The following is a 21628-nucleotide window of genomic DNA, read 5'->3' on the forward strand; positions in this document are numbered from 1 at the left end:
GACCCCCTCTTCTTCAATGACGTATATTCCCCAGGGTCAAACACTCTCTGCAGTCTGGGTTTAAATCAGGTCCCCTCACTCTGTCTCTCTCTCTCTCTCTGCTGTCCCTATCACTCTCTCTGTGATGCTTGTGTTAGGTCTGTATAGCCCAAACGTCCCATTGTTTTCATGTTAGGGTCATGGTTTTACAATATATTCTATTTGTCATTTATATATATAGTATATGGGATTTCTTTGTGATTTTTGTATCAGATCCGTACAGATTAGGGTAAGAACTTGCAGATAGTTCATTTGTTAGGACTTTGTTGAAAGCTGTGTCTATCGATACGGTCCTTATATAGGGCGACTACACAAAGCTGAATGTATAAAATGTACTCATGAGTACTACTGGGCATTAAATACGATCACACTCAAGCAGATGCTCACAAGTCCTCAACTGGCAGCTTCATTAAATAGTACCCACAAAACACCAGTCTCAACGTCAACAGTGAAGAGGCGACTCCGGGATGCTGGCTTTCTAGGCAGAGTTACTATGTCCAGTGCCTGTGTTCTTTTGCCCATCTTAATCTTTTCTTTTTATTGGCCAGTCTGAGATATGGCTTTTTCTTTGCAACTCTGCCTAGAAGGCCAGCATCCTGGAGTCGCCTCTTCACTATTGCGGGTGTTTTGCGGGTACTATTTAATGAAGCTTCCAGTTTAATGAAGCTGTCACTCTAATGTACTTGTCCTCTTGCTCAGTTGTGCACCAGGGCTTCCCACTCCTCTTTCTATTCTGGTTAGTGACAGTTTGCGCTGTTCTGTGAAGGGATTAGTACACAGCATTGTATGAGATCTTCAGTTTCTTGGCAATTTCTCGCATGGAATAGCCTTAATTTCCCAGAACAAGAATAGACTGACGAGTTTTAGAAGAAAGTTATTTGTTTCTGGCCATTTTGAGCCTTGAGCGTCTGCTAAATGACTAAAATATTTAAATACATGATACGCACCACTGAGTCATCAGGGTTCCTTCTGCTGACATTGATTGCTGCAGTACAGACTCGCAGCATTGTACGGATATCTCCTTTCATCCAGGGTTTTTGGTTGGCGTATGTCCTGATTGTTATTGTGGGTACAACATCATCAACACATTACCTAATGAAGCCTGTGACTAATGATGTGTATTCCTCAATGTTGATGGATGAATCTTTGAACATATTCCAATCAGTATTCTCAAAACAATCCTGCAGCATTGAGTCTGCCTCCTCTATCCAGTGCGGACCAACATTCCTGCAGTCTCTCTGCAGATATTATTTGTCTATGTATAATGTTATCAAGATAAGAATGAGCATTCCAGTATGACCTTGGTTATGGTTGCAATAACACAAAAGACTGCAATCACCACCCAGATAATTATATTTAGGCCTAAAAGAACTGAGGCTAGGAGGACATGACTTGTCCGTGTGAGTGATATGGCCATGTTAACAGACCCCACAGACCCTTGGCTTCAGAGACAGTTGTTTTTTGCTTCAGTGTTTGCCTGTTTGAGAGACACAGTGAAATAAGGACATAGCTTAGTCTGCAGATAGAAGCCTCCGCAGTAATTGGAGCCTAATGATCCTTGATAAAGCACAAATCCAATTTCCTCACACAAAAAGCATGGCACGCTTTAATAATATCCAGATAATTTTTTCTTGTTGTTTTTCTTTTGGGTGGTTGAAATTATAGCGATAGAATGAGTTAAATGAATATTTTCCCTATTACTTATGATTTTTCTTGTGACTTGATTTTTCTTGTGACAATTAATTATTTTGCTGTCGCGTCAGGAAAAGTAAAAAATTATTGGATGAAGATGTCTACCATACTGTACAATCAAACATTTCATTATATGAAATGTAGTATAATTAGAGTACTCTATACAGCAAATGAATAAGAAACACTTCAGGTTCTACACAAATTATCTGCAACTCCCCACAACAGAGAAGGCCCTGAGATGTAGCCTAGTGTAGCCTATTGTATAGTGTATAGTCTCCACACTATACATTGTTCGGGATCCTGATTCTCGCAATATGGCCATTTATCCATTCATAAAAGAGTACAAGAGAAGCTGCTGATGGGAGACACCAACACACAATGGACAGAGTGAGGGAAAGTGTGCATGCGTACACTTTTTTTAAATGCACTTCAGTTTAGTGGGCTGCATTGACTGAAACCTGTTTCGAGAAGTGTTCAAGCAATCGAGAAACGTACTTACGTGAAAATAAACTAGTACATTTTTTTGAACTGCATTGTGCTTCTTATCATTAATTGAATTGCCTGTGTCATGTAGCCTTATTTGGGAGCTCCTCTTTGTTCCTGTATAAACAAAGGGGTAAAGTAGTTGTTGTATTTCTTGTGACCACTAATTCCAGTAGGTCAAACCACTATAGTGACAATGGCTCTCCTGTGGCACTGAATGAAAAGAGCACCTAAATTCAACTTATACAATGGACTGAAGGTCTCTATTTCACAATTACTCAATAATATCAACTAATGGATTAATAGAATTAGTCAAAAATAATGGATAATATATGAAACTGTTTTTACATTAGGTGTGGCACTTTGATATTGCGTGGATGTTTACATGACCAGACTAAGTTGTATAGTCCACTGCAGCTTTAATGCAAATACACTTTTTTCTAAAATATTATTGCCAATATTATTTATTTCAAGTCAAACTGACATAATTTAAGACCAGCTTCTGAAGTGCTGAGCTTTTGAGCCACACAAACATCCACTAGATGGCAACAAAATATGTAGTAGCCATGCCCTGGGCTAAGGGAGCTTTTGGGCCAGACCTAAGACACTCTTGTGCATAAAGTGGGATAGCACCAGCCTTAGCCCAGGGCTAGCTGGTACTGCTCTGGAGCTGGGTTAGCGCCAACTTTTCAGGGCTAGCCAATCAGTTGTTACCTAATTGAATATTCTACTCCAGAAAAGTTATTTACACATTTTTGCTTAATAGCAAATCTTACAGAGTGGCGAAAAAGCTCAGTTAACTAATTGTGTCAGCCCAGTGACAGTTTTTGCAGTAATTAAACAGAGCTCCTAGCATGAAAGGGAGAGCCTTCCTACAACAGTATGGTGAGCTCTGTGGCAGCTATGCAGTCTTTATTATGGTTTCATTAGAGCTTCTTCACAGTGGTGTAAAGTACTTAAGTAAAAATACTTTAAAGTACTACTTAAGTCATTTTTTGGGGTAACTGTACTTTACTTTACTATTTATACTTTTGACAACTTTTACTTTTACGTCACTACATTCCTAAAGAAAATAATACATTTTCCCTGACACCCAAAAGTACTTGTTACATTTGGAATGCTAAGCAGGACAGAAAATGGTCCAATTCACACAATTATCAACAGAACCTCCCTGGTCATCTCTGATGCCTCTGATATGGCGAACTCACTAAACACAAATGCATCATTTGTAAATAATGTCTGACTGTTGGAGTGTGCCCCTGGCTACCCGTAACTTTAAAAAACAACAAAATTGTGCCGTCTGGTTTCCTCAATATAAGGTATTTTAAATTATTAATACATTTACTTTTGATACTTAAGTATATTTAAAACCAAATACTTTTGCACTTTTACTCAAGTAGTAATTTACTTGGTGACTTTCACTTTTACTTGAGTCATTTTCTATTAAGGTATTTTTACTTTTACTCAAGAATGACAATTGGGTACTTTTTACACCACTGCTTCTTCAGTCTCCTGGGTCTCAGCTGCTCTCATTAGAGGTTATTTGAGAACTTTGGTGGGTGCCTGAGACGTGCCCTATTAAAACACCTACAGTAACTGGCCGTCTTAAATCACCAGTACAGTACTGCTATGGAGCCATGTAGGATAGAAGTTGCTATGTTTTATAAGAATCGCAGGAATTGCAAGAGAAATAATATTATAATCTTTTGATGCTGACAGTCATTTTCTATTGTAAGTCTGGGTAGTGTTGTCAAGGTGACCATGTCCAAAATGTAACACAATGACACACTTTTAGACAGGGTAAGTAACATGAATAATTTCACTCTATTGGCACAGGGTGTCTCAGAAGAACCCAGTGTCGTGTCTTTGGCTATGCCGGATTAAGTGATATGACATGCTAACTTATAAAATGATTTCTCTGTAATTAATATTACCTGATTAATCTAATCATGTAAATGTAATTAACTAGAAAGTCGGGGCACCACGGAAGAACGTTTATAGAGCTGTTATCTTCCGAATAAACTCTTAAAATACTTAGTAATATTTTACATCGATAGCAGTCAATATTAACCCTTATCTTATTTTCAGTCTCATAATGAAAGCTGTAAATTCTTGGTTATCTTCACGAACCCTGGCTAACAAGTTGAATCAGCAATACAAAATTGGGGTTAATTATTTATTTACTAAATACCTAACTAATCACACAGAATTACAAATACACAGAACACCAATGATGTCATACAGAAAACGTCCCGGTGGACGGAACCTGGTTACACAAAGGAAAGGGGGTTGGGCTTGAATGAAAGGGCGGGAAGACTTAGGAACAAAGAAACAGCAGCTATGCTATCGTAAATACATTATCTTATGCATTCTAAATTACCGGCCATTTGGAAAAGGAAAATGCAATAAATATTTACTCTGAGCTGCGCTTCGGTAGATTGGTCGTAGATGCTGGCCGGGTTGGCCAACAGATCTTCCTGTAGTGGAAGAATGTCAATGGTGGTAAATTGGATACGTGGTGGTATCTTCGTCTGGTTGTTAGACTAGATCTGTCGTCCGTCCTTTCCTAGCCCACGTTAGCAGCAGCTAACTCAACGGCTAGGAAGTATCACTTCTGTAGTGAATAAGCTCAAAGTTCATACCAGTTCATACCATAGCTCACGCCGAGGTTGGCTTAGTTCTGTCCTTGATATGGTTTAGTTAACATGTGTGTCCTTCTGACGTAGAGGCTGCAGACCTCACGTGCTGGAACTACTGAATGTCTTTTCGTCAAAAGCTTATATAGTGGAGAGGGGGAATGGAGTTGTTTCATTGTTTATAACCACTGTCTCTTCACAGGGTTGGGCCACTGATCGAGCAGGGCACTTTCCTTATGAAAACCCAATTCTCTCATTTGGAAGCTAAAATTACATTTAATCTCCTAACAAACAATTTCAATATCAAACATTTCAATTGCATAACAATTCCATGTGACTCTGATAACTAGAGGGTGTATACTTTCTCAGGTACAGTTTATGTTGTCCTGTCATCAATCATAATGTCCCAGATAACAATGAACTGACCTCCATACTCATTACGTTATCAAGCATATTTCCAACTGGTTTTATTACCAAAATATGGTTCCTTTTCCCCATTTGTTTGATGTTCCCAGACTCTCTATATTTAACACAGGCTATTCAAGTCCTTCAGTAGGGTCAGAGAGAGAGGGGAAGGGAGAAAGGTATTTATGGGGGGGGTCATAAACCATACCCACAGGCCAACGTCATGACACCAGTTAATGAAGTATCAGAAGCTGTTGTTTCATTTCCTTGATAGTCAGAGCTGCACAGTCTATCCGCAGTGGGCTTTAAAGGCATGAGGTGCTTCCTATGGTCCAGTGGACTTTATAGGAGAAGCACAGGCAACTCACACAGGCACTGAATCACATTAATTATTCATTGTGCTAAACTCAAACAGTCATCTTCCAACACTCACGCCAAATCCACGGAAGAAAACTTAAGTGCATGGAATGACAAAATAAAGTATCTGACGCCTCAAAGGGTCATGGGTAAATGTCTGACTATCCCCCAAAATGGTAGCAAACAAAAAGTATATTCACTTAAAATGACATGGAAAGGGCAACCGTAACATCAATCGACTTTATAAACTTTTCCGCTACATTACTCTCCTTATTGTCCACCGAGGACATGAGTCTTTTAAGCATTTCTGCAAAGCACAATGTCAATTAACCTTTAATTCAGGGTTAGCATTGGGCTGACCAGATAAAGTATTCATACCCCTTGACTTTTTCCACATTCTGTTGTGTTACAGCCTGAATTTAAAATGTATTAAATTTAGATTTTGTCACTGGCCTACACACAATACCCCATAATGTCAAAGTGTATGTTTTTAGACATTTTTACAAATGTATTAAAAATGAAAAAATGAAATGTCTTGAGTCTAAGTATTTAACCTCTTTTGTTATGGCAAGCCTAAATAAGATCAGGAGAAAAGATTTGCTCAACAAGTCACATAAGTTGCATGGACTTACTCTGTGTGCAATAATACTGTTTAATATTATTTTTGAATGACTACCTCATCTCTGTACCCCACACATACAGTACAATTACAGTATCTATAAGGTCCCTCAGTTGAGCAGTGAATTTCAACCACAAAGTCCAGGGAGGTTTTCCAATGCCTCTCAAAGAAGGGTACCTATTGGTAGATGGGTAAAACAAAAAAGCAGAAATTGAATATCCCTTTCAGCATGCTGAAGTTATTCATTGCACTTTGTATGGTGTATCAATACACCTAGTCACTACAAAGATACAAGAGTCCTTCCTAACTCAGTTGCCGGTGAGGAAGGAAACAGCTCAGGGGTTTAACCATGAGGCCAATGGTGACTAAAACACTTATAGAGTTTAATGGCTGTGATAGGAGAACTGAGGATAGATAAACAATGTAGTTACTCCACAAAACTAACCTAAATGACAGAGTGAAAACTAGGAAGCCTGTACAGAATAAAAATATTCCAAAACAGGCATCCTGTTTGCAATAAGGCACTAAAGTAAAACTACAAAAAATTGGTAAAGAAATGAACTTTGTCCTGAATACAAAGTGCTATGTTTGGGGCAAATCCAACACATCACTGAGTACCACACTTCATATTTTCAAGCATGGTGATGGATGCATCATGTTATGGGTATGCTTGTCATCGACAAGGACTAGTGAGTTTTTTTAATTAAAATAAATGGAATAGAGCTAAGCACAGGCAAAATCCTAGAGGAAAACTTGCCTGTCTGCTTTCCAACAGACATTGGGAGACAAATTCACCTTTCAGCAAGACAATAACCTAAAACAGCTAAAAGGCCAAATATACACTAGAGTTGCTTACCGAGACAACACTGAAAGTTCCTGAGTGGCCTAGTTACAGTTTTGACTTGAAAATGGCTGTCTAGCACTGATCAACCACCAACTTGACAGAGCTTGAAGAGTTGCAAGTGCGTAAAGCTCTTATAGACTTACCCAGAAAGATTCACAAAGGTAATTCTAACATTTGTATATGCTTATGTAAATTACATATTTCTGTATTTCATTTTCAATAAATTTGCTAACATTTCTAAACATGTTTTCACTTTGCCATTATGGAGTACTGTGTGTAGATGGGTGAGGAAAAATAAATAATTTAATACATTTTGAAATCAGGCTGCAACGCAACAAAATGTGGAATAAACCAAGGGGTATGAATAGTTGCTGAAGGCACTGTATGGGACACTTTGGCTGAGTTTACACAGGCAGCCCAATTCTGATATTTGTTGACCAATCATCTTTGAAAAAGATTTGTGAAAAAATCTGTGATTGTTCAAGACCAATAGCGGAGAAAAAAATATCAAAATTGGGGTCTCGTGTGGATCCATTTTTAGAGCATGGCACTTGCAATACCAGAGTTGTGGGTTTGATTCCCACGGGGGACCAGTACAAAAAAGTATGAAAATGTATGCACTCACTACTGTAAGTTAAGTGTCTGCTAAATGACTAAAATATAATTGGTCTGCCAGTGTAAACGCAGCCAATGTTAAATGACTAATTAATCCCAAAACAAAGAGACTGGCATTTGATAAAAAGCTGCATGCAGATAATGTCCTTATAAACTTCTCAACTAAATCGTTTTTTGAGATCAACTTTGGCTGAGGCTTAGGCTGAGTAATCATTAGATGCAATGCATATGACATTGCTGAGTTTATTCACTGCAAGTTATATGTTTTCTTAGCTCAAACAATATAATGGTATGTGTCAATGAAGGCAGCCCCCCGCACCTCTCTGATCCAGAGTGGTTGGGTTAAATGCGGGAAGACACATTTCAGTTGAAGGCATTCAGTTGTACAACTGACTAGGTCTCCCACTTTCCCTTTCCCTTTCTTTGCTGTAAATTCTAAGCAGTCGACAGACTCAACGAATTACCAAACTTTATCCTCAATTTCATGCACAGTGAATACTAATTATGAATCTGGTTCATACAGTGATTGTCACAAAGGCAATTACCATTCAGGCCCAATTCCAGGGACAGAGGACAAAATGCCATAGGCGTTAATATTTTCAGGAGGCTGAAAAGATTCAGCATGGGCCAGCAGATCCTCAAAACGTTCTACAGCTGCACCATTGAGAGCATCTTGACTGGCTGCATCATTGCTTGGTATGGCAACTGCATGGCATCCAACCACAAGGCGCTACAGAGGGTAGTGCGTACGTTCTAGTACATCACTGGGGCCGAGCTCCCTGCAATCCAGGACCTCTATACCAGGCGGTGTCAGAGGAAGGCCCTAAATATTGTTAAAGACTCCAGTCACTCACGTCATAGACTGTTCTCTCTGCTACCACATGGCAAGCGGTACCGATGCACCAAGTTTGGAACCAACAGGACCCTGAAGAGCTTCTACCCCCAAGCCATAAGACTGCTAAATAGCGAATCAATAGCTACCCAGACTACTTAACTATCTGCATTGACCATTTTGGCACTTTTATTTTTGCACGTATTTTTGTAACCCGTACGCGGCTAGATTGGTTTCAGTCCCACTGATGAGGTTACTATGTAATTTCATGGCTCATTTAAATGCTGCTGGGTAAGATTGGACAATAAGATTGGATAATGTCATCCACATAACTGTTTTTAATGACATTCCACACATTCTCCTTTTATTTGTTCAGGGAAACCGCTTTGGAAATATTTCAGTCATACTGACATTCGTTTTAATAATTAATTGCCACATAGTAAAATGGCAGTGAACCCAACTATTTTAAATTCTAGTTTTTAAGTATGTATAGCATAATACTCTGTCAGAACAACATCAATTATATTTTAGTCTCTGAACTAGAGACAGAATGTTGGCCTTGAGGTAGAGTTATAGTGTTGGCCAGAGTTCAGTATTCTCTATGCTGGATGGACTCCTGATGCTTCTCTGATAGGCTTTCTGATAGAGAATGTGATTGGAATATAATGGGATGGACAGCAACCCACCTCTCCTTGCAAACCAAGAACCAGCAGGAGGGTACAACACCCACCTCTCCTTGCAAAGATACATACATGACTCGGCTTCACTTGATGTTTAATGCAGTGCATATATTGATAGAGTAATGTGGACGCTTCAGTCAGAATATACACTGAGTGTACAAAACATTAGGAAACCCTACTCTTTCCATGACATAGACTGACCAGATGAATCCATGGGGGTGCAACTCAATATTAGGAATGTTTTGTACACTGTGTAAATGGTTGTCTGAAATGTTAAAGGACAACTCTCCCACTTTTAACATTTGGGTTGTTATTATGAAGTATTTAGTGATGTTTTTAGCGCAATTGTATGATTTCATGTCTAGTGATAAAGTGATGAGCAAAATCGGAAATTGCTTCTCTTTGACGTTTTCAAAGCAGGATCCCTGGGATGGCTAATACAATCAATTACGGACAGTCATTTTCAGCGATCTATATAAACCGCCTGTAGTTTTCTGATCATATTGGAACTCCCTGCTATATGTTGCTCTGGTTGTCTTTGTCTAATAACATCTGTAAATATTTTAAATAGACTCTCAAAAACCTAGAGAATTATAAACATATAGACACTCCCATGATTTCATTCAACAAAGCCATCCCACCATCCCTGACCGAAGATGCAGCGCAGTCATCTCTAGTTACCACAGCCACAAAGTCATTAGTCCCATGTACTGGGTAGTGCTGCGGCAGACCATATTAAATAGCTGTTGCCACACTACTCCCACCTTGTGTCCTTTTAGAGGCACCGTAGATCACAGACAAGAGGATTGGAGTGATCCAATAGCTCACATAACCGTGGTTACATACGTAACCTTCGTTATGTAGCACTATATTGGATCACTTCTATATGGTATCACAATACCAGATTAATCGGTAAACTAGGCTGGGCCAGACAAGAACAAAATCCCATAGGACTGAGCTAAGGGCAATCATGGTTGTTGTGTCACTCCATCCCCCTCCAGGGAAGTGGAGGTAACACCAAACACGGCCGTCCAGATCGGGTTGGCGGCAGTAACATTGACTCGCAAAAGTGCTAGGTAACGCCCAACTGGGCGAAGTGCAAATTTAATCAAGGGGAACTCCTCGGAGCAGGACCCACGATGTAGCTACTCCTCTAGTAAAATGCACCACCACAGCAGACGGCAAAGGCCGGCTGGCCAGCTGATTATGCTGTAGTAATAGTGTCCACAATCCAATGTGAGAATCTCTGTTTTGATAGGCTCTTCCCCAGAACTCTCTGACCATAACACACAAACAGCTGATCCGACTGTCATAATGTCTTAGTCCGTATAACGTAGGTGTCTAGTGCACAGCACACTCGTAGCCATGGGATGTGCATATGAGGACAAATGTAAGGGCAGGTTCACATGTCTGTCAGACAGGACCTTTGGCAAGAAAGAGGGGTTAGGCCGGAGGATAACACTCCCCTTGTCTGCACCCATTCGGAAACATTCAGAACTCACTGAAAGAGCATGAAGTTCAATACCCCTCTTAGCGGAAGTTATAGCGAACAGGAATGCCACACTACTCAAACTGACCCTGTCTAGCATAGCTGTGATCAGGAGAAATGGTGAGAACGTATAAAGTGTCGTTGCCGGCCAATCGTGAGTGAGGGCGTCCAAACCCAGAGGGCCTGGAGGGTCCAACATCGAGAACCAGCTAGGACAATCAGTGTTCTCCGGAGACTCAAACAGGTACACCTGCTGTAACACCCGCGCTTGCGAGACCATCTTGAACTTGAGCTCCTTTAAACATTTGTTGAGGCTGCACATGTCCAGGATCGTCTGAAAGCTGCCGTCCTTTTTCGGAACTATGAAATACGTGGAGTAGAACCCAATTAGCCGTTCTAGCGGCTCCACCTTCCTGATTGCGTCCTTGTTAAGGAGTGAGGCTATCCCCAACTGGAAAGCCTCCTTCCTCACCCCATCTGACTCTGAGGTTACCCAGATGCCCCTGTAGGATGGCGGTCGACATCGGAACTGGAGTTTGTATCCCCCCCGGACAATGCCTAGTACCCAGGGAGACTCCACCTGCCTCTCCCAGTTTGCCCTTTGGGCCTGGGAGAGACGGCAGAAGCCGACCGCCAGCAACTCAGGAGGACTGCCGGGGCCCATCGTTCTTAGCCGCGTGCCACGGCTTGTAAGGGTGGTCACGACACCTGTCCTTATGCTGTCGGGGTGTAAAACGCCAGTTCCCGTTTCCCTGCTCCTGCTGTCTCTTCGGGGGAGGAGGGGGGCCAAGATGTTGCTGGAGCACCCTCGAAACATCCTGCCCTGTCTTTGGCCTCCTCCGAGGGGCGGCGGTAGGGCGGGAAGTTGCAAGATCTCCAAAGTCTGTCTTTGCGCAGTTTTGTAGTCTGCTGTATGATGTTGTCAACCCTTTGTCCAAAGGTGGAACCTGGCTGGAAGGGGAGCTCCAAGAATGTTTTCTGAAATGGCAGTGGCAGTGTAGACTGTGCCAGCCAAAGATTGTGGCGTGAAGTCACCACTGAAGCCAAAGCATGTCATCCATCACCGAATAGTGGTCTGCCCCCAAGGACTCTGCATCCATTAGGAGAGTCCACAGCCTGTTCTGGGTGTCGCAACGGAATCACCCTCCCATTTTGCTCTAGTATTCACAGAAAGCCAAAGCAAACTTGGGACAGACGGGAATAAGGAGCTGCTCAGATTTTGTTTTTTACAGCTTGATATCAATGGCGGTAGCCATTCTTGCTAAAAGCTCCTGTGTTGCTTCCGTCACTACCGGGGGTGCCTCTATAGTGGCGCTCCCAGCTACAGATGGTACTGTGGCCAAACAACTATTGGGTTCTCTAACCTCTCTCGGTGCGTGATCTAACTCAAGACAGCTCATGCAGGCAGTGTGCATCCCCCGTAGGCAGGCCCGTAGGCAGGGGTACCCAGCATCTCTCACAATGAAACACCATAATAGTTATGTAGTTTCTCTGTGAAAGTGAAGCCAACAGTGTGGTGTGAACTGTCTGATCGTGGGGGGAGGGGCAGAGCACACAAACTCACACACATTAGCTCAATGTAACGGCTGTCGTGAGAGAGAGTAGACCAAGCTGCAGCGGAGTTAGTGTTCATCATTGAATATTTAATAGCAGAAAAAACACGATACAAAAATAAGAAAACCGACAGCCAAACAGTCCTGTCAGGTGCAAAACACTAACAGAAACAATTACCCACAAAACCCAAAGTAAAAACATGCTCCTTATGTGTGACTCCCAATCAGCAACAACGAACTTCAGCTGTGCCTGATTGGGAGCCACACACGGCCCAAAACAAAGAAATACAAAAAACCTAGAAAACGAACATAGAACGCCAACCCAATGTAACACCCTGGCCTAACCAAAATAAAGAACAAAAAACCCCTCTCTATGGCCAGGGCGTTACACTCAATCTTAGTTAATATGTGTGGGTCAGCTGTAACTCACGCCACGTTATAGTTGATTCTACTATACGTGGGGTTGTTGGCAGGATGTAAGGAGTGTGCTTAGTCCTGCAGTGGTCTGCTCTCGTTAAGCTAGCTACTGCATACCTCATTCACCGAGGAACACACAAGAGTCTAGGCAAGATGGCTGCACCCTGTGAGAGATAAACATTGTGTGCCTAGCAACACGACTCACTCTCCGGGGAGAACGGAAAGCCCGCGGAGCGAAAAACATACACAGACTCCTGATCTTGCGGGTTAGGCGTGGTCCCCGAGCACGAAGGCTAACCATGTATAAAAGTACCATGTGAAGTGCATGAATAATGTATATGTAACAACATGTCTTGAACTTACAGAAGTCTGAGATTTCCCAGTTCTGAGTTTCCAGTTATTCTGAACACGGCAGAAGTCATGCTGGATTGACAGCATTGCCAATGTATTCAACCTTTTCTGGCCCATGGTGTTGCAAGTGAATGTTTATCATTTTAAGCTTGGAAATGAGACCCTTAAACCCAGACTTGGACCACACACCCTCTCCACTGAATAGCAGGCTAGTGATTGCTTTGCAATGCTTGCAGTTAGCCACTGATTCCTTCCAAACCACTCATTGTGGAATTTGCGATTTCCAACTATTTACAGTTGAAGTCGGAGGTTTACATACACCTTAGCCAAATATATTTAAACTCCGTTTTTTACCATTTCTGATATTTAATCCTAGTAAAAATTCCCTGTTTTAGATAAGTTAGGATCACCACTTTATTTTAAGGATGTGAAATGTCAGAATAATAGGAGAGAGTGATTTATTTCAGCTTTTATTTCTTTCATCACATTCCCAGTGGGTCAGAAGTTTACATACACTCAAATAGTATTTGGTAGCATTGCCTTTAAATTGTTTAACTTGGGTCAAACATTTGAGTGAATTTTGGCTCATTCCTCCTGACAGAGCTGGTGTAACTGAGTCAGGTTTGTAGGCCTTCTTGCTCACACAAGCTTTTTCAGTTCTGCCCACACATTTTCTATGGGATTGAGGTCAGGGCTTTGTGCAGGCCACTCCAATACCTTGACTTTGTTGTCCTTAAGCCATTTTGCTACAACTTTGGAAGTATGCTTGGGGTCATTGTGCATTTGGAGGACCCATTTGCGACCAAGCTTTAACTTCCTGACTGATGTCTTGAGATGTTGCTTCAATATAGCCACATCATTTTCTTTCCTCATGTTGCCATCTATTTTGTGAAGTGCATCAGTCCCTCCTGCAGCAAATCACCCCCACAACATGATGCTGCCACCCCGTGCTTCACGGTTGGGATGGTGTTCTTCGGCTTGCAAGCCTCCCCCTTTTTCCTCCAAACATAACGATGGTCATTATGGCCAAACAGTTCTATTTTTATTTCATCAGACCAGAGGACATTTCTCCAGAAAGTACGATCTTCGTCCCCATGTGCAGTTGCAAACCGTAGTCTGGCTTTTTTATGGCGGTTTTGGAGCAGTGGCTTCTTCCTTGCTGAGCGGCCTTTCAGGTTATGTCGATATAGGACTCGTTTTACTGTGGATATAGATACTTTTGTACCTGTTGTTTCCTCTAGCATCTTCACAAGGTCCTTTGCTGTTGTTCTGGGATTGATTTGCATTTTTCACCAAAGTACAAGTTTGAAGGTAGGCCTTGAAATACATCCACAGGTACATGACTCAAATTATGTCAATTATCCTATCAGAAGCTTCTAAAGCCATGACACCATTTTATGGAATTTTCCAAGCTGTTTAAAGGCACAGTCAACTTAGTGTATGTAAGCTTCTGACCCACTGGAACTCTGATACAGCGAATTATAAGTGAAATAATCTGTCTGTAAACAATTGTTGGAAAAGTTACTTGTGTCATGCACACAAAAGATGGCCTAACCGACTTGACAAAACTATAGTTTGTTCACAAGAATTTTGTGGAGTGGTTGAAAAACGAGTTTTAATGACTCCAACCTAAGTGTATGTAAACTTCGACTTCAACTGTATGTCCAATGGCCGATGAGCACCGATACGTTTTATCATATGACAAGGGTTGAAAATGATTTGGCACTAGATTGTCGACTTGATTCATGACGATTCTAGCTTGCTAGCTAAGATTTTGAAAGTATGACGTTGACATGATCAGTCAAATCAAAGCTATGGTAGATATAACGTGATTTGACCGCATTTTATCTGTGGCCAATGACCTTGAGCCTTCTTGGATGGGCACTTCTAATGTAAATCTTTGGCAGCACCCAAGGGGCTTGACTTTTTCAAGCTCTCCCTATAGATTTTGCAGTGACTTAGTGTCCCTATGAGTGAAAGAACAGTGAGACAATCACAGTGCAACTAGAGAACATTTCAAACCACTAAGCTCTGTATTTTCCGCTGGCTGCCCCACCACCACAGAAAGCACTGAGCTAGGCTGAAACACCTGCATTTTGGAGCTGCCTTACTCAAGAAAGCAAAAAAAGACCATGTTTGCATGCAGCTTTATTAACAAAATTATTTTTTACATTGTTTGCAAACTGATATGTGTAAAGTACACTGCTCAAAAAAATAAAGGGAACACTTAAACAACACAATGTAACTCCAAGTCAATCACACTTCTGTGAAATCAAACTGTCCACTTAGGAAGAAACACTGATTGACAATACATTTCACAAGCTGTTGTGCAAATGGAATAGACAACAGGTGGAAATTGTAGGCAATTAGCAAGACACCCCCAATAAAGGAGTGGTTCTGCAGGTGGGGAGCACAGACCATTTCTCAGTTCCTATGCTTCCTGGCTAATGTTTTGGTCACTTTTGAATGCTGGCGGTGCTTTCACTCTAGTGGTAGCATGAGACGGAGTCTACAACCCACACAAGTGGCTCAGGTAGTGCAGCTCATCCAGGATGGCACATCAATGCGAGCTGTGGCAAGAAGGTTTGCTGTGTCTGTCAGCGTAGTGTCCAGAGCATGGAGGTGCTACCAGGAGACAGGCCAGTGCATCAGGAAACGTGGAGGAGGCCGTAGGAGGGCAACAACCCAGCAGCAGGACCGCTACCTCCGCCTTTGTGCAAGGAGGAGCAGGAGAAGCACTGCCAGAGCCCTGCAAAATGACCTCCAGCAGGCCACAAATGTGCATGTGTCTGCTCAAACGGTCAGAAACAGACTCCATGAGGGTGGTATGAGGGCCCGACGTCCACAGGTGGGGGTTGTGCTTACAGCCCAACACCGTGCAGGACGTTTGGCATTTGCCAGAGAACACCAAGATTGGCAAATTCGCCACTGGCTCCCTGTGCTCTTCACAGATGAAAGCAGGTTCACACTGAGCATGTGACAGACGTGACAGAGTCTGGAGACGCCGTGGAGAACGTTCTGCTGCCTGCAACATCCTCCAGCATGACCGGTTTGGCGGTGGGTCAGTCATGGTGTGGGGTGGCATTTCTTTGGGGGGCCGCACAGCCCTCCATGTGCTCGCCAGAGGTAGCCTGACTGCCATTAGGTACCGAGATGAGATCCTCAGACCCCTTGTGAGACCATATGCTGGTGCGGTTGGCCCTGGGTTCCTCCTAATGCAAGACAATGCTAGACCTCATGTGGCTGGAGTGTGTCAGCAGTTCCTGCAAGAGGAAGGCATTGATGCTATGGACTGGCCAGTCCGTTCCCCAGACCTGAATCCAATTGAGTACATCTGGGACATAATGTCTCGCTCCATCCACCAACGCCACGTTGCACCACAGACTGTCCAGGAGTTGGCGGATGCTTTAGTCCAGGTCTGGGAGGAGATCCCTCAGGAGACCATCCGCCACCTCATCAGGAGCATGCCCAGGCGTTGTAGGGAGGTCATACAGGCACGTGGAGGCCACACACACTACTGAGCCTCATTTTGACTTGTTTTAAGGACATTACATCAAAGTTGGATCAGCCTGTAGTGTGGTTTTCCACTTTCATTTTGAGTGTGACTCCAAATCCAGACCTTCATGGGTTGATAAATTGGATTTCCATTTATTATTTTTGTGTGATTGTGTTGTCAGCACATTCAAGTATGTAAAGAAAAAAGTATTTAATAAGATTATTTATTTCATTCAGATCTAGGATGTGTTGTTTAAGTGTTCCCTTTATTTTTTTGAGCAGTATATTATTGCCCAATTAACATAAAATATTATTTTGTTTGCTAAACAGTGCGATACCTGTTTTGAGCCCCACCTGCCCTGAATGACAGGTCGCCACTGCATAGGGTATGGGTAGCCTATTGGAGACTTGGGTTTTAAACATATGAAACGGAAAACAAGCAATTGTTACAGGAAAATAACTTCTAAATGCAAGGTTCACCGGTATTCACCGAGGTTCTCTTCTCTCGTTTCATGATGGGCATGGACACATCTAGCATACATCATGGAGGGGGTTTTACGCATGTTCAAAATGGGTGCTGCTGCATGACAAAAATAATGTAGGCCTGCCTACAATACAAAAAAGAAGGTAACGTCAGCTTACTGTTTTGCTCCCCTCAAACTGTTAATAAAGCTTTGGTGGTTAAGATTTATTTCCAAGTGGTCTCAAGAGCCAAACCATTTATTGACGTTATTGACTACTAGATTGCATTGGGCAGGAAAAAAGAAAACAGCCTTCATTGCTTGGTTTTACATTTTAATTTTAAATTATAATAAAAAACATGAGTTTATGTTTTGAAATACAAAGTATACAGTCACCAAAAACACATCACTCTTGTTCCATGCACATATGGGCAGGGGCTGGATAAGCTGTGTTTATGCTGTCAAAATTCATGCCATAACCAACCACTTTACTGCTAAAACTAGCTTTTGGACTTAAATATCCATACCAGTGCTGCCTGAAATTAGCACTTAGGATCATGTTTTTAAGGACACCCCTCAAATGTCCACCCCTCCCATCTGAGCGCAAGAGAGCTGATATAAAACAGGTAAATTACCAATCCTTTCGCAAAAGTTTGAAAATAGAAGAGCTTAGAGGAATAAAACATTTTTCCGGAAGAAGCCTTTGACTGGCCTTCTTAGTTAGCACAGAATAGTTCACATCAGCAAGAGCAGGGCAGGCCAGGGCTCATGATTGGGATAGACTATCAATTGCAGTGTGTAATGCAGTGTAACCTAGTTTTATATACACCATCCCAGAAGTGCAAAAACTCGGGAAGGAAGTACATTTTCTTCGAAATATAACTTTGCTCTGTGCTTTTCCGAGCATGCTCTTTATATAGCCTAGGCCTATAGCCTATAGTATAGGCTATGGATCATTTGATTGAGCCCACACTAGGCACACTTGATATTGCATGCCCAGCAGAGACATCGAGAGATTATTAAAAAATATATATTTAACCTTTATTTTAAAACCTCTCTGAGGTATGTGGGACGCTATTCAACAGCCAGTGAAATAGCAGGGCGGCAAATTCAAAACAACAAAAATCTCATAATTCAAATTTCTCAAACATACAACTATTATATCCCAATTTAATGATACACTTCTCGTTAATCCAACCACATTGTCCAATTTCAAAAAGGCTTTACGGCGAGAGCACAACATTAGATTATGTTAGGACAGCACCTAAACAAAAAAAAACACAGCCATTTTCCAAGCAAGGAGAGGCGTCACAAAAAACAGAAATACAGCTAAAATGAATCACTAACCTTTGATGATCTTCATCAGATGGCACTCATAGGACTTCATGTTACACAATACATGTATGTTTTGCTCGATAAAGTTCATATTTATATCCAAAAACCCCATTTTACATTGGAGTGTAATGTTCAGAAATGTTTTGCCTCCCAAAACTTCCGGTGAATGAGCACATCAATTTACAGAAATACTCATCATAAACGTTGATAAAATATTCAACAGTTATTTAAAGAATTATAGATACACTTCTCCTTAATGCAACCGCTGTGTCAGATTTCAAAAAAGCTTTACGGCGAAAGCAAATTTTGCAATAATATGAGTACAGCGTTCAGACATGAAACCAAACCTGCCATTTTGTGGAGTCAACAAAACTCAGAAATAATATTATAAATATTCACTTACCTTTGATGATCTTCATCAGAATGCACTCCCAGCAATCCCAGGTCCACAATAAATGTTTGTTTTGTTCGATAAAGTCCATCATTTATGTCCAAATACCTCCTTTTTGTTCGCGCATTCAGTCCACTACTCCAAATGCAGGAAGCGCACGCAAAATGTCACGACGAAAAGTTAAAAAAAGTTATATTTACGTTCGTAGAAATATGTCAAACGATGTATAGCATCAATCTTTAGGACGTTTTTAACATAAATCTTCAGTAATATTCCAACCGGACAATTCCAATGTCTTCAGAAAAGAAAAGGAACACAGCTAACTCTCAAGTGAGCGCGCGCCTCTGAGCTCATGTCATTTTCTCACTCATCTACTGCCAGGCCCTCTTGTTCGCTCCATATTCACAGTAGAAGCATGAAACAACGTTCTAAAGACTGTTGACATCTAGTGGAAGCCTTGGGAAGTGGAAAATGAACCCTAAGTCACTGTATACTGTATAGGCAATCACTTGAAAAACTACAAACCTCAGATTTCCACACTTCCTGTTTGGATTTTTCTCCGGTTTTTGCCTGCCATATGAGTTCTGTTATACTCACAGACATCATTCAAACAGTTTTAGAAACTTCAGAGTGTTTGCTATTCAAATCTACTAATAATATGCATATCCTACCTTCTGACAGAAAGATGGAATTTATGGTTGCTTTATGAACCATTGCCCCCAAAAGTAAAGCAGCTAGACACAGCTATCATTGATGGGGTGGATGAGCAATCTCCCATAACCTGCCTTTTTTACAAAGTCATTTCTTCAAGTTACATAACACCTACAGTAGCTATAACAATGGTGAAAGTTGAAGAATCAAGCTGAGGTATCCACCTACAAATGTGTGGGTCCCAACATACTCCCAACCAACAAAAGGGAAGCATAGGTGAAAATAAGCCGTTGTTATCTCATTATTTGTCAGGAAGGCAGCCTTTCATGCTACAATGTGTCCAAATTAAGGAGCTCTGACTGTAGCTCTGGGAAAGCAGGTTCTGTCTGGGTAATTAGACGTCAAGCTCTATTGCCTGTGTGGCGTTTGATGGGCTGAGGTCAACAGAGGTTACTGCAGATCATACCTGATGTCATACATGTGTATGTCTGTGTCCGCAGATAATACAGAATGTCATACCTGTGTGTGTCTCCACAGATCATACAAAATGATGTCATACCCAGGGCCGGATTACCGAACATGCGCACAGTGCTTTTGAGGGGGGGCCCAGATGGCATATGAAAAAATAATCTCAGCCTCATGGCAAAATGTGAGCAAAGCATGATTAAACGGTGTGTGTGTACACATTCAGTTGTTTATGTTTGCATGTGTGCATATCTTTTTGATTAGTCTGTGAAGGCTCCCTCTGACAACCAGGGATATCACTGCTTGAGGTGGAGAGTGGTGATGGTAGAGACAGAGGAAATAGAAAGACCTAGAAACCAGGAGAAGCAGGGAGGGAGGGGGATAAAAGTGCCAGAGAGAGAGAGAGAGGGTAGAGTGGAGCAGCCTGCCTCCCTAACTCTGCCAGCACAGACAGGCAGTGTTGCTGACTCTACTGGGGTCTAATCCTGACGGGTCTCTTCTTCCTCCGTCAGTCTCTTCTCCCTCCTTCAGCACAACACATGGGATCCGTGAGCCAGGGATCTGAGCAGAGGGCTTCTCCAGCCTAGCCTGACATGAGGATATGGAGATGCGCTCGGCCGGGCTGCAGTCAGTGGGCTTTATGGAGCTCCAGCTGAAGGGGGGTGGTCCCCTGGTGGTCCCAGCGAACACCATCTACAGCACTGTCCAGCAGCAGGACTACTCTGCAGGCGTATGGCTCCGCAGGAAAGAGAAAAAACTGGAGCATGTAAGCTTTAAGATGTTTGTCTGATAAGTTACTGTACTTGTGAAATCTATAGAACAGCATTGTGGGTCTTTCGTTATTTGGAAGTTGGTGTTGGTGTTAGGTATTTTTTATCTGGTTGTTTCTGTAGTTGAGTGTTTTGGTTTAGCAGTTCCAGTGCTTCTTTGTTATATGCATTCACTGGCTGCTGCATGATCTTATCTGCTTCAGTAGCGACTGCATTGTCTGACATAAATTATACAGTTTGACTTTATTGCTGCAGACAGCTATTGCATTATTAATTGCTCTCCTTTACAGTGTAGAAGTTGGGTTCAGACTGCACTGTATGTTACACTGTCCTTCTCTCAGCACATATCAAAGCTGCAGGTTAAAGTTAAATCTAGACTTGGTTTCCTCTATCGAAATCGTTCCTCTTTCACCCCAGCTGCCAAACTAACCCTGATTCAGATGACCATCCTACTCATGCTAGAGTACGTACCCATGCTAGATTATGGAGATGTAATTTATAGATTGGCAGGTAAGGGTGCTCTTGAGCAGCTAGATGTACTTTACCATTCTGCCAACAGATTTGCCACCAATGCTCCTTATAGGACACATCACTGCACTCTATACTCCTCTGTAAACGGTTCATCTCTGTATACCCGTTGCAAGACCCACTGGTTGATGCTTATTTATAAAACCCTCTTAGGCCTCACTCCCCCCTATCTGAGATATCTACTGCAGCCCTCATTCTCCACATACAACACCTGTTCTGCCAGTCACATTCTGTTAAAGGTCCCCAAAGCACACACATCCCTGGGTCGCGACTGGAACGAGCTGCAACAAACACTCAAACTGGACAGTTTTATCTCAATCTCTTCATTCAAAGACTCAATCATGGACACTCTTGCTGACAGTTGTGGCTGCTTTGCATGATGTATTGTTGTCTCTACCTTGCCCTTTGTGCTGTTGTCTGTGCCCAATAATGTTTGTACCCTGTTTTGTGCTGCTACCATGTTGTGTTGCTGCCATGTTGTGTTGCTACCATGTGTTGTCATGTTGTATTGCTACAATGC

The 21628-nt window shown here is 42.0% G+C and overlaps 1 protein-coding gene across 1 annotated transcript in view; it reads left to right on the forward strand.

Annotated features, from left to right (window-relative positions):
• The first annotated feature begins 19880 nt into the window (after positions 1-19880).
• Positions 19881-21628, forward strand: part of LOC115153303 (inactive phospholipase D5) — a 95161-nt gene continuing 93413 nt past the window's right edge. Inside the window, exons 1-2 of the mRNA XM_029698597.1 lie at positions 19881-19994; positions 20323-20576. Of these exons, the coding sequence (XP_029554457.1) occupies positions 20412-20576 (165 nt within the window). The 5' untranslated portion in view covers positions 19881-19994; positions 20323-20411. The remainder of the gene's footprint in view (positions 19995-20322; positions 20577-21628) is intronic.

Source organism: Salmo trutta, chromosome 18 (genome assembly GCF_901001165.1).
Source record: "Salmo trutta chromosome 18, fSalTru1.1, whole genome shotgun sequence".
NCBI lineage: Eukaryota > Metazoa > Chordata > Actinopteri > Salmoniformes > Salmonidae > Salmo > Salmo trutta.